A 14,035-nucleotide genomic window follows, 5' to 3' on the forward strand; every position below is an offset into this window, starting at 1 on the left:
GTGTCTGGTTAGACTGTAAACTCTCCTTCCAGACTCACATTAAGCATCTTCAATCCAAAATTAAATCTAGAATCGGCTTCCTATATCGCAACAAAGCATCCTTCATTCATGCTGCCAAACATACCCTCGTAAAACTGACCATCCTACCGATCCTCGACTTCGGTGATGTCATCTATAAAATAGCCTCCAACACTCTACTCAACAAACTGGATGCAGTCTATCACAGTGCCATCCGTTTTTCACCAAAGCCCCATACACTACCCACCATTGCAACCTGTACGCTCTCGTTGGTTGGCCCTCGCTTCATACTTGTCGCCAAACCCACTGGCTACAGGTTATCTACAAGTGCTCTCTGCTAGGTAAAGTCCCACCTTATCTCAGCTCACTGGTCACCATAGCAGCACTCACCCGTAGCACTCGCTCCAGCAGGTATATCTCACTGGTCACCCCCAAAACCAATTCCTCCTTTGGTCGTCTTTCCTTCCAGTTCTCTGCTGCCCATGACTGGAACGAATTGCAAAACTCTCTGAAGCTGGAGACTCACATCTCCCTCACTAGCTTTAAGCACCAGCTGTCAGAGCAGCTTACAGATCACTGCACCTGTACTTAGCCTATCTGTAAACAGCTCATCTATCTACCTACCTCATCCCCATACTGGTATTTATTTATTTATTTTGCTCCTTTGCACCCCAGTATCTCTACCTGCACATTCATCTTCTGCCGATCTACCATTCCAGTGTTTAATTGCTATATTGTAATTACTTTGCCACCATGGCCTATTTATTTCCTGAACTTACCTCATTTGCACTCACTGTATATAGACTTTTTGTTTTATTTTGTTCTACTGTATTATTGACTGTATGTTTTGTTTATTCCATGTGTAACTCTGTGTTGTTGTATGTGTCGAATTGCTACGCTTTATCTTGGCCAGGTCGCAGTTGCAACTCAACTAGCCTACCTGGTTAAATAAAGGTGAAATAAACAAATTTAAAAAGCCACTCCAGCATTGTCTTGGCTGTGAGTTTAGGGTCGTTGTCCTGTTGGAAGGTGAACCTTCGCCTCCAGTCTGAGGTCCTGAGTGCTCTGGAGCAGGTTTTCATCAAGGATCTCTCTGTACTTTGTTCCATTAATCTTTCCCTCAATCCCGACTAGTCTACCAGTACATGCCGCTGAAAAACATCCCCAAAGCATGATGCTGCCACCACCATGCTTCAACGGAGGGATGGTGCCAGATTTCCTCCAGACGTGACGCTTGGCATTCAGGCCAAAGCGTTCAATCTTGGTTTCCTCAGTCCAGAGAATCTTGTTTCTCATGGTCTGAGAGTCCTTTAGGTGCCCTTTGGCAAACTCCAAGGTGGCTGTCGTGCCTTTTATTGAGGAGTGGCTTCCATCTGGCCACTCTACCATAAAGGCCTGATTGGTAGAGTGCTGCAGAGATGGTTGTCCTTCTGGAAGTTTCTCCCATCTCCACAGAGGAACTCTGGAGCTCTGTCAGAGTGACCATCATGATTTTTCCCTGACCATGGCCCTTTTCCCCCGATTGCTCAATTTGGCTGGGAGGCAAGCTCTAAGAAAAGTCTTGGTGGTTCCAAACTTTTTGGTACCCTTTCCCAGATCTCTGCCTCGAAACAATCCTGTCTCGGAGATCTACGGACAATTCCTTCAACCTCATGGCTTGGTTTTTGCTCTGACGTGCACGGTCAACTGTGGGACCTCATATAGACAGGTTTGTGCCTTTCCAAATCATGTCCAATCAATTGAATTTACCACAGGTTGACTCCTATCAAGTTGTATAAACATCTCAAGGATGATCAATGAAAACAGGATGCACCTGAGCTCAATTTCAAGTATTACAGTAAAGGGTCTGAATACTTATGTAAATATTTAAGATGTTTTAATTTTTAATACATTTTAAAATACGCCTGGAGCGTAACAAAATGTGGGAAAAGGGAAGGGGTCTGAATACTTTCCGAATGCACTGTAAATGAATGTTATCAGATGTTAGCAAGTTATTGATTTCATAAACCTTATTTCTAAGGTTACATATATTAAAATTCTTAGCCCAATCCTGGGTAGCTTATCATAGATAATATGGAGAGAATATTTTTACTTATGAGTGTCAGTTGGTGTGTGTGATGTTGGGCTGAAACAACTGAACCTGAAGCTTGGCTCTCTCACTCCTCCCTGGCTTTTGGGACAATGTGCTTTGCATGTTGTAGCGGATGTAAGCAATGTCCCAACGCTCTCTGGCAGCTTTTATAGCTTGGATAAGTTATTTCCGGCTCTGGCGCACAGCTTCAAAGAAGTCCTCGTATAGGAAGATGTTGGTTTCTCTCAAGTTCTTGGCTCTCTCCAGAACAGCCGCCTTGTCCTTGAACCTCAGGAACAACTATCGGCCTGGATCTATCATCAGGGCTGGTTACAGGTTTTCCAGACCTGTGGGCGTGCTCCACTTTTTCCTCAGACTCCGTCCAGGCCTCATGTGGAGATTGGTATGCCATCCACAACAATATTATTCCTCCTGGATTGTCCCTCTAGTCTAGATAGTAGGGCTGGGAATTGCCAGGGACCTTACTATATGATATTATCACTACACTTAGGTGCCGAAACGATATGTATTGCGATTCGATACTGTGATTTTATTGTTCCAAACATATTGCTCATCATATGTCTACTGTAGAGGGACAAGACAGAGCCATGAGAAAATCAGTCATGGAAGTAAAAGTTCTCAAAACAAATGTGAGTTGTGGTGTAGGTACAGCCAACTAGGGCAAAAATAATATTCCTATATTGTCAAAACGAAATGATATATCGTCAAAAAGAATATCCTAATATCACTACTGTTTTCCCAGTCATCTGGAATAATGATCCACAGACTGCTGTCATCTCGCGTGGGCTTACAGTTTGTGTCATCTTGTTGCAAGTCTCTTTCAGGACATACACCTCTCCCTGGACATACAGGACATACACTTTTCTGGTCAGATTGCCCATTATTTTGTTAGTTGAGTCCACCAGTATTTGGACAAAGCTCTTGAAGCTATTTTCCTGTTGTAACAATTGCTTGTTGACATGTTTTTGTTGATTTTAAAAGATCACTCAACTGTGAAACACTGTCCTCTCCATTTCTCCAAACTTCTTTAACTTTGGGCGGCATGACGGTAGCAACTTAGGCTAATGCTGGTTATCCACGGAATTCCAGCCAGCACAGCTCACAGGGCTGATATGAACAGCAACAAACAGCAGAGATTTAAACCGCCACTAGGGCTGGGACAATACCAGTATCGCGATACTCATTAGTATCGTGGCAAGGAAACAAAACTTGAAGCAGATTTAACTTTAGGAAAATAGCCCTAATGTTGGAACCAAACATAATTATGTTGTCATCCAGAGTCACATTTATTTATTTTTCCAGCTATAGCACACTATATTTTTACATACATCAGGTTTTTAAAGGACCAAATAATTTGTTCTGCTTTGTGTTTTCATTTGGAATGTAAAAAAATATTGCAATAATGGTATCGTCACAGCCCTACTGAGCACACACCCCTGGGGGCCCCTGTGTTGAGGGTCAGAGTGGCGGAGGTGTTGTTGCCTATGCTTACCACCTGGGGTCGGCCCGTCAGGAGTCCAGGATCCAGTTGCAGAGGGAGGTGTTCAGTCTCAGGGCCCCAAGCTTGGAGGGCACTATGGTGTTTGAAATCTGAGTTGTAGTCAATGAACAGCATCCTCACATAGGTATTCCTTTTTCTAGGTGAGAGAAGGCAGAATGGAGTGCACTTGAGATTGCATTGTCTGTGGATTTGTTGGGGCAGTAGGCATATTGGAGTGGGTCCAGGGTGTCTGGGATAACGGAGTTGATGTGTGCCATGACCAGCCTTTCAAAACACTTCATTACAGATGTGAGTGTTATAGGGCGGTGGTCATTGTGGCACGATGCCTTTGTTTTTTGGGGGACAGGAATGATGGTAGTCAGCTTGAAACATGTGGGGATTACAAACTGGGAGAGGTTGAAAATGTCTGGAAAGACACCTGCCAGCTGGTCTGTACATGCCCGGAGGACACGCCCTGGAATACCGTCTGGCCTTACAGACAGAGAGATATAACCTAGTGGGGGGCCTCATGCAGGGCTCTGTGTTGTTTCCAAACCTCTCCTTGAGTACCCCCAGCCATTCTTCTTATTTGTTCAATTCCAACTAGCATACCTGCTCCAACTAATCATCAAGCCCCTGATTAGTTGAATCGGGTGTGCTAGTATGCCTACTGGAATAGATCATATAAAATTAACTCTGGGGTATTCGAGGGGAGGTTTGCTCAAAGAAATGATTAAATGGATGGAGACCTTGATTATTATTGAATAATAAAAACAACCTGCAGTCCGGATAATAGACCACCAACTTTGGAAATGCATTCATCCATTCACCCATGTTTCCTAAAACTACTGCCTCCTATGTGTCATCGTGACTACTACCAATCCTTTTGTAAATAATAACTGGAATGAAATTGGGCAAACAATTTGTCTAGATTTAAATTTGTTCTTCTGGGCCAACAGACAAGTGGGAATTGAAATATGAATGAATTACTGCTGGTTTTGGAAATCACTCATCTGGAACAGCTAGCAGATTCCCTAATGCTGGTAGCAACTTGTTACTTTCACCGCAATTAAATGCTCTCCTTGGCATCGCAGTGTTTATTCCCCACACATATTCCATTTGGGAGCTAAAGTAATCTTTCTGTGGTTAAAATGATCTATTTAGTAAAGAAAGAGAAATACAACAATACATGCTCTACCTGAGGAAACTCAGCAAAGTTTTTTTTAAGATGAATGCAACTCGCTCTGGATAAGAGTGTCTGTTAAATTACTAAAATGTAAATGTATAACATCCTTGATGCAAATATTTTGGGCGAGGTTCCAAACAGCTGGCTTTGGGATCAAGTTAGTGAGTTTCAGTAGTGTTCCGTCTGTGGGTAGTGCTCTTGTTTTGCTCAGGCTACCTGACATTGGAATTATGGAAAGCTGTTTAAAACACATCATTGTAGGGTACTCTACAATTTTAAAAACACAGCTTTTATTTTCAGAATCATATATCACACATGTACAGTGGGGCAAAATAGTATTTAGTCAGCCACCAATTGTGCAAGTTCTCCCACTTAAAAAGATGAGAGAGGCCTGTAATTTTCATCATAGGTACACTTCAACTATGACAGACAAAATGAGAAAAAAAATCCAGAAAATCACATTGTAGGATTTTTAATGAATTTATTTACAAATTATGATGGAAAATTTGTATTTGGTCACCTACAAACAAGCAAGATCTCTGGCTCTCACAGACCTGTAACTTCTTCTTTAAGAGGCTCCTCTGTCCTCCATTCGTTACCTGTATTAATGGCACCTGTTTGAACTTGTTATCAGTATAAAAGACACCTGTCCACAACCTCAAACAGTCACACTCCCAGCTCCCCTATGACCAAAGAGCTGTCAAAGGACACCAGAAACGAAATTGTAGACATGCACCAGGCTGGGAAGACTGAATCTGCAATAGGTAAGCAGCTTGGTTTGAAGAAATTAATTGTGGGAGCAATTATTAGGAAATGAAAGACATACAAGACCACTGATAATCTCCCTCGATCTGGGGCTCCACGCAAGATCTCACCCCGTGGGGTCAAAATTATCACAAGAACGGTGAGCAAAAATCCCAGAACCACACGGGGGGACCTAGTGAATGACCTGCAGAGAGCTGGGACCAAAGTAACAAAGCCTACCATCAAGTAACACACTACGCCGCCAGGGACTCAAATCCTGCAGTGCCAGACATGTCCCCCTGCTTAAGCCAGTACATGTCCAGGCCCATCTGAAGTTGTCTAGAGAGCATTTGGATGATCCAGAAGAAGATTGGGAGAATGTCATATGGTCAGATGAAACCAAAATATAACTTTTTGGTAAAAACTCAACTCGTCGTATTAGGAGGACAAAGAATGTTGCAACCAAAGAACACCATACCTACTGTGAAGCATGGGGGTGGAAACATCATGCTTTGGGGTTGTTTTTCTGCAAATGGACCAGGACGACTGATCCGAGTAAAGGAAAGAATGAATGGGGCCATGTATCGTGAGATTTTGAGTGAAAACCTCCTTCCATCAGCAAGGGCATTGAAGATGAAACGTGGCTGGGTCTTTCAGCATGACAATGATCCCAAACACACCGCCCGGGCAACGAAGGAGTGGCTTCGTAAGAAGCATTTCAAGGTCCTGGAGTGGCCTAGCCAGTCTCCAGATCTCAACCCCATAGAAAATCATTGGAGGGAGTGGAAAGTCCGTGTTGCCCAGCAACAGCCCCAAAACATCACTGCTCTAGAGGAGATCTGCATGGAGGAATGGACCAAAATACCAGCAACAGTGTGTGAAAACCTTGTGAAGACTTACAGAAAACATTTGACCTCTGTCATTGCCAACAAAGGGTATATAACAAAGTATTGAGAAACTTTTGTTATTGACCAAATACTTATTTTCCACCATAATTTGCAAATAAATTCATTACAAATCCTACAATGTGATTTTCTGGATTTTTTTTTCTAATTTTGTCTGCATTACAGGCCTCTCTCATCTTTTTAAGTGGGAGAACTTGCACAATTGGTGGCTGACTAAATACTTTTTTGCCCCACTGTACTGTTTGCATCTTGTCAATGACTTTATCTTTCACCTTTCTCCATCTGCAGGTGATGTTTACTGAAGAGGATGTGAAGTTCTATCTGGCTGAGCTGGCCTTGGCCTTAGATCACCTTCACAGTCTGGGCATCATCTACAGAGACCTCAAACCAGAGAAGTAAAGCCTCACTGACTGTACTGTGCCATAGACTACTTTCTTATTCAAAGAGCATCTTGCATATCCATTTCCGCGGCTTTAACATTTTTACCCATATGAGTACTCCTACACATTGTTTCTTTATCTCCGAGACTTATGAATATTCTGATCGGGAATGACCAAGTACATAACTGTCGGATTTGATATCATATAATTCCGATCCATGAGTTTCAACAAGGTTGCGTTACTGCTCCGTGGTGCTGCCTGTGACAGGTCTATCAAAACAACAACAGGTCTCTGGTGCACTCAATGCTGCATCTGTTCTGCATCTTTTTCCTCCTGGACTTGTAAATTGGCTCTCGGGTACTTGATGAGAGGAAATAAACGAGGAACTCTCAGCATGGGAATAATTGATGTTTGAAGGTCTCGCGTAATTCCTGGTTTCAGTGGTCTGCTTTTTTTGTCTTTGAAGGACGAGCTATTCCCAGCTTTACTGTTGATTTAATGACACCAACCCAAGGGCAAAAGTGTGCTGTGCACAGATCCATTAGTTCTAACAAACACCCAATAAATGGTATGGGTGTGCAGTCGAGAGGTTTGTAAGATGTGAAGATTTTATATAAAGTATTTCTATTATACAGATAGTTTATTAGGTACACACATCTAGTACAGGGTCAGACCCCCCTTTGCCTCCAGTACAGCCTGAATTCTTCAGGGCATGGAAACGTTTCTCAGTTGGTATTAAGAGACCTAACATGTTTCAGGAGAACATTCCCCACACCATTACACCACCACCACCATTACACCACCGCAACATCCTGACTGGATGTTTTTTGTTGCACCATTCTCTGTAAACCCTAAACACTGTTGTGCTTGAAAAGCACAGGAGGCCGGACGTTTCTGAGATACTGAAACTGGCTCGCCTGTCACTGGCGATCATACTACACGCTCAGTGGCTTAGGTCACTTGTTTTGCCCATTCTAAGATTCAATAGAACAGTAACAATGCCTTACTGCCTGCTTTATATATCAAGCCACATCCACGTGACTCACTGTCTGTAGGGGCAAACTGTGTGTGTGTGTGTGTGTGTGTGTGTGTGTGTGTGTGTGTGTGTGTGTGTGTGTGTGTGTGTGTGTGTGTGTGTGTGTGTGTGTGTGTGTGTGTGTGTGTGTGTGTGTGTGTGTGTGTGTGTGTGTGTGTGCAGTACCAGTCAAAAGTTTGGACACCGACTCATTCCAGGGTTTTTCTTAATTTTTACTATTTTCTAATAGAACAATAGTGAAGACATCACAACTATGAAATAACAGGTACTGTATATATATTGATGTCGCATTCCTTCCCTCTACAGTATTCTTCTTGATGAGGAGGGCCACATCAAGATAACAGGTGACTAAAGACTGTTTTAAAAACATACAGCAGTGGTAGTAGTAGTTCAAACAGATATATCAGTAGTCTCTTTTTTTAATGTTGAGTCCATTAAGCCCATAGCTGGTGGCTGTTTTCCTCTGTCTTTGACATCAATCCCTTTTATCAAATGTATTTTAGATTTCGGGCTGAGTAAAGAGGCAATAGACCATGACAAGCGAGCGTACTCCTTCTGCGGGACGATAGAGTACATGGCCCCTGAGGTGGTCAACAGAAGAGGACATACACATAGTGCTGACTGGTGGTCATTTGGCGTCTTAATGGTGTTGACTTCCCTCCCTTTCTTTTTGATAATGCATTACAGACATACTATAGCTATTGGTTGGCTGCAAATCTCTAGGTCAGAGTTTCATATAATGAAATTGTTTGCATACAGTATATGGACGTGCAGCACTATGCATACAGCCTGTACGACCAGGTCACTAATGGTCCAACCTATAGTCAAAATGTGGATCTTAATGCAGAGACATCATAATGACGATGGTAGTAGTCCACTACTTCTACGCCAAACACTAGTCTCACCTCTTCAATCCTCTTATATTAAAAGATGAATGCTGATTGAATAGACCTGTTATAATAAGGTTACTGCTGACTAATCCACACATTACTCCAGCACCTCTAAAGAACAAAGGACTCCCTAATGGTTTCTTAGCTCAGTACTTTAGCCTCACGTTAAAACCAGATCAATACAAACCTTGCCAAATGTATCCCTTTAGGGCCAGAATTTGTAACGCAAGCTTTGCTCTCTCTAAAAGAAACCCGACAGGCACTCTCACTGATATCACCTTGAAGACACATTTCAGTTGAATGCATTCAGTTGTACAACTGACTAGGTATCCCCCTTTTCCTTTCTTTTTGCTCTGCATCAGCAGTGTTAGAACAAGTGCCTGTGTAGTAACTGGCAAATATTATTTTCCTATATTATGCCATAGTATAGTGAGTTTGTCATCCAAGAAACTGTCAAAATTGTGGTTTTGAAAAGAGATTTAGAGGATTGGTACTGACATTGTTTGTCTTTATTTTCAGTTTGAAATGCTGACAGGATCTCTACCATTTCAAGGCAAAGATCGCAAGGAAACAATGGCCCTCATTCTAAAGTAAGATACGACAATTTGTATGGCAAATATCTATGAAATGCATCACTTTGTGGAATAATTTTCTTTTTTTGTTGTTTTGTAGGGCAAAACTTGGCATGCCGCAATTCTTAAGCCCAGAGGTGCAAAGTTTAATACGGGCCCTCTTCAAACGAAATCCTACCAATAGATTAGGTATGTAGTCAAGAGAATTAATAGTGTGTGTCATTTCACATGCTCCTCTAATTGGAAGACTAATTTATAGCATTAGATAAGCCATTTCTCATTTATTAAATGTGACACAGACAGCATTGAAATCGGAATTTTACATCTTCACATTGAGGGTTTTAGGGACAGTGCAGGCTAGAAAGCACAGTTAATGCATGTGCTCTCTTACCCCTCGTTGGAAGCTGGTTGACCAGTGTTGGGATTGAATATAACCACATTAATCACTTCCTCCATGATTTATAAGATGGAGAGTAATGTCAAGCTAAATTTCAACTGCACTAGGCATCACTAGTGTGGTACCTGTGGTGCAGTCAGATTAAAGCCGGAAGTCATTCTGTATGTATGATTGCGTTAAATATTAGTAACAATTTACCTAAAGTATTTTTTCCCACCTTTATTTAACCAGGTAGGCCAGTTGAGAACAAGTTCTCATTTACAATTGTGACCTGGCCAAGATAAAGCAAAGCAGTGCGACAAAAACAACAACACAGACGTACAGTCAATAACACAAAATAAAGGAAAAATAGACAAATCTATGTACAGTGTGTGCAAATGTAGGTAGGTAGGCAATAAATAGGCCCAAGAGGTGAAAATAATTACAATTTAGCATTAATACTGGAGTGATAGATGTGCAGATGATGATGTGCAAGTAGAGATTCTGGGGGGCAAGAGGGTAAGTAATAATATTGGGATGAGGTAGACAGGTGTGCTATTTACAGATTGGCTGTGTACAGGTACTGTGATCGGTAAGCTGATCTGACAGTTGATGCTTAAAGTTAGTGAGGGAGATATGTCTCCAGCTTCAGTGATTTTTGCAATTCGTTCCAGTCATTGGCAGCAGAGAACTGGAAGGAAAGGGAGCCAAAGGAAGTGTTGACTTTGGGGATGACTAGTGTAATATACCTGCGGGAGCGCGTGCTACGGGTGGGTGTTGCTATGGTGGCTAGTGAGCTAAGGCGGGGATTTACCTAGCAAAGACTTATAGATGACCTGGAGCCATTGGGTTTGGCGACGGATATGTAGTGAGGGCCAGCCAACGAGGGCATACAGGTTGTAGTGGTGGGTACTATATGGGGCTTTTGTGATAAAACGGATGGCACTGTGATAGACTCCATCCAGTTTGCTGAGTAGAGTGTTGGGGGCTATTTTGTAAATGACATCGCCAAAGTCAAGGTTCAGTAGGATAGTCAGTTTTACGAGGGTATGTTTGGCGGCATGAGTGTAGGAGGCTTTGTTGTGAAATAGGAAGCCGATTTTAGATTTCATTTTGGATTGGAGATGCTTAATGTGAGTCTGGAGAGTTTACAGTCTAACCAGACACCTAGATATTTGTAGTTGTCCACATATTCTAGGTCAGAACCGTCCAGAGTAGTGATGCTAGTCGGGCGGGAGGGTACGGGCAGCAATCAGTTGAAGAGCATGCACTTCGTTTTACTAGCATTTAAAAGCAGCTGGAGGCCACAGAAGGAGTTGTATGGCGTTGAAGCTCGTTTTGGAGGTTTGTTAGCACAGTGTCCAAAGAAGGGTCAGATGTATACAGAATGGTGTCATCTGCGTAGAGGTGGATCAGAGAATCACCAGCAGCTAGAGCGACATTATATATATATAAAAGAGTCGGCCCGAGAATTGAACCCAGTGGCACCCCCATAGAGACTGCCAGAGATCCGGACAACAGGCCCTTCGATTTGACACACTGAACTCTATCTGAGAAGTAGTTGGTGAACCAGGTGAGGCAGTCATTTGAGAAGCCAAGGTTATTGAGTCTGCCAATTTAAGAATCCGATGATTGAAAGAGCCGAAAGCCTTGGCCAAGTCGATGAAGACGGCTGCACAGTACTGTCTTTTATCGATGGCGGGTATGATGAAGTAGAGAGGTTTAATGCTTTATTATGTATTATACAATGGGTTGGTCTACGGGTGGCATTCCAGCTGGTGTCTATTCCACAAGTTACCACTGGCTAAATCTGATGTTAAAATGCCTATTTACTCTGTTCCATCTGACTGTGCAAGCCACTGTCTCATCAGTCCAGCCAGGCAATTTATAAACTTGATCTCCACTATAAAAACCATCTAGACATTATCTCACATTTCTTTTAGATTAACCTTTAGTTTTCAACAGCCGAGATTTATATAAACCTTGCTGTCTGTCTCTCTGACATTTGCAACATTGTTTCAGTATTCAAATTCCATCTGCAGCTGTCCCATAGTAATGAATGTGTCGGGAGTCCGGATGAAACAGACAGACAGGCAGCGTTTCTCAGCCAGTCGAAATCATGAATCAGATGCCATCATTTTTATAGATATATACAAACAAATGTCAATTGAGAAACGGTCAAACGAAATGAAGTGCAGCTACTTTGCTGTCTTTCCAGCTTCAGTTTGAAGTGATTGTGTTCGCTGTGTTGTTGGCTAGCTCCTCTGAACAGCGGAGTCCTGACGAGTGAGTGAGCACATTTTCTATTCCAGGGGAAATCGCGCCTCATTAGCTCATTGTTATGGATGTATCCAAATAAATGTCACTAGAAAAAAGCTTAAACAAATTCAAATGTGGCTACTTTGTTGTTATTCTGGCTGCACTTTTTGATGTGACTGTAAGTTAGCCATAGTTGGCTAGCTAGCGAGCAAGTGATAAGAACGTTGCCAGCCAGTATGGCTATGGAACATTAAGAATGAACGACTGAGTCGCGTCCATAGATACAGAACAAAAAGACTGAACGGCTGGGTCGCGTCTCTGGCAACCGAACCGATAGAATGAATGACCAGCTGGCTTGGGCAGCAACCCTAGATTTGTGTCGGGACTATATCTTGTGGAAGGATGAAATAGTATTAATAAATTAATCTAATTAACGTGTTTAATGAAAACATATAAATCATTTTTTGAATATGTTGGTAACCCGTTATAGAAAGGTGATAATGCCCTCGAAGCCGGTGTTTGGAGGATATATTGGCATGGTTTGCTGGCCCTTGACGAACATCACCAGTGGCAATATATCCTCCAAACCCCGGCTTCGAGGGCATTATCACTTAATTATATGCATGTATATGAGCCTTTATGTATTACTGCATACATAGGGCTTGTATTTTACCACCCTAGACCCTTGTTTAAAAATCATGTTTAGAGAGTGTAGCCTAATAATCCCCATAATACCCCATATTCTCACTGAATAATATGGTGGAGCAGAGATACTTGTGATAGAATTTTAGTAAGTGAGCAATTACAGCCCAGTGAAGCTAAAAAGAGTATTCAATCTAAATGTTCTGGTGCATTTGACATTTTACTGTTAGGTGCTGGACCAGATGGAGTCGAGGAGATTAAAAGGCATAATTTCTTTGGAAATATAGATTGGAATGTGAGTATAAAGCTCTTCATAACCCTTTCTAAAAATCATAAAAGGCATTGCTTCGGATATGTCCTCCTGCGGATTTGATTGTCATACCTTCAGACGAGAAGTAAAGGTATTTTACCCCAGACCTTGTACTTACAGATGTAGGAATTTACATTTGAGCCAGTTTTCTACAGCAGTACAATAATCATGCAGCAACAGGATTAACAGTAAATTAATATGTGGATTATAATTAAGACATTTTTGTAGGTGTTCAGAATTATAATTAAGACATTTTTGTAGGTGTTCAGAAGCCCTTTTAAACCTCAAATACTCTAGAAGTTTGACATTTTCTGCATTGCAAGACAGTTCATCTGCAATAGGGTCCTTCTCCTGCAATGGGATCCTACATCTGTAGCTCAAATACTAAATGGAAAAATACAAGTTTTATTTTTCCTTTTCCCTTCATGTTGAAACCAAAGAAACTTTACAGAAGAGAGATCAAGCCTCCATTCAAACCAGCAGTGGGCAGGCCAGATGACACCTTCCACTTTGATCCTGAATTCACCTCCCGCACACCAACAGGTGATTGGTAATTGTAGGTGAAGTAGTTCATCTGTGCGTGCGTACGTGCTTGCATCCCTGTCGCCTCATAATTTCATGAATCATGTTATGTTTTACTTCATACTGTTTGCTTCATTGTTATGCTCAGAATAATAATTTCTCCATGCATCTGGGTTACCCTCACACACTGACATAAAATTGCCACTCAATTACTGACAAACAACCCCCTCTTATAATGCCCACATAAACTCACACTTATATATCCGCATAAAGTCACCAAGCTGCAACTTTAAGGATTTGAATACTGAATCCTCTGAAATTATTATATCCTTCAATGGATCATAGTCCATGGGCAAAGAAAATGTGGTACAAAAGTGCCAATATTTAGTCTCCTATATCAGCTGCTAGTTTGCTAAATGAGAGCTGGGCAGTTGCCTGTCGGCAAGACCCACTAGGCCACAGCTGTATAGAACAATGGGACGAACCTTTTCAAAAGTCAATTTAATGATAACTGACATTCAATCAACTGTGATGTATTTCCAGTTGGCAATGTGTCCTAGTTCCCATGTTTGTTTCGTGCCTGCCCGTTAGACAGTAGTGGTTGTAACATTTTCTGTACCTTT

At 41.9% G+C, this 14,035-nt stretch overlaps 1 protein-coding gene across 1 annotated transcript in view; it reads left to right on the forward strand.

The window, feature by feature from the left end:
• The window catches only part of LOC112257109 (ribosomal protein S6 kinase alpha-2), a 46,205-nt gene that overhangs the window by 22,740 nt on the left and 9,430 nt on the right, over positions 1 to 14,035 (forward strand). The window contains exons 6-12 of the mRNA XM_024430678.2: positions 6,714 to 6,820; positions 8,148 to 8,185; positions 8,345 to 8,487; positions 9,251 to 9,321; positions 9,404 to 9,492; positions 12,811 to 12,875; positions 13,331 to 13,433. Coding sequence (XP_024286446.1) covers positions 6,714 to 6,820; positions 8,148 to 8,185; positions 8,345 to 8,487; positions 9,251 to 9,321; positions 9,404 to 9,492; positions 12,811 to 12,875; positions 13,331 to 13,433 — 616 coding nt within the window. The remainder of the gene's footprint in view (positions 1 to 6,713; positions 6,821 to 8,147; positions 8,186 to 8,344; positions 8,488 to 9,250; positions 9,322 to 9,403; positions 9,493 to 12,810; positions 12,876 to 13,330; positions 13,434 to 14,035) is intronic.

The sequence above is a fragment of the Oncorhynchus tshawytscha genome, linkage group LG01, assembly GCF_018296145.1.
Source record: "Oncorhynchus tshawytscha isolate Ot180627B linkage group LG01, Otsh_v2.0, whole genome shotgun sequence".
NCBI lineage: Eukaryota > Metazoa > Chordata > Actinopteri > Salmoniformes > Salmonidae > Oncorhynchus > Oncorhynchus tshawytscha.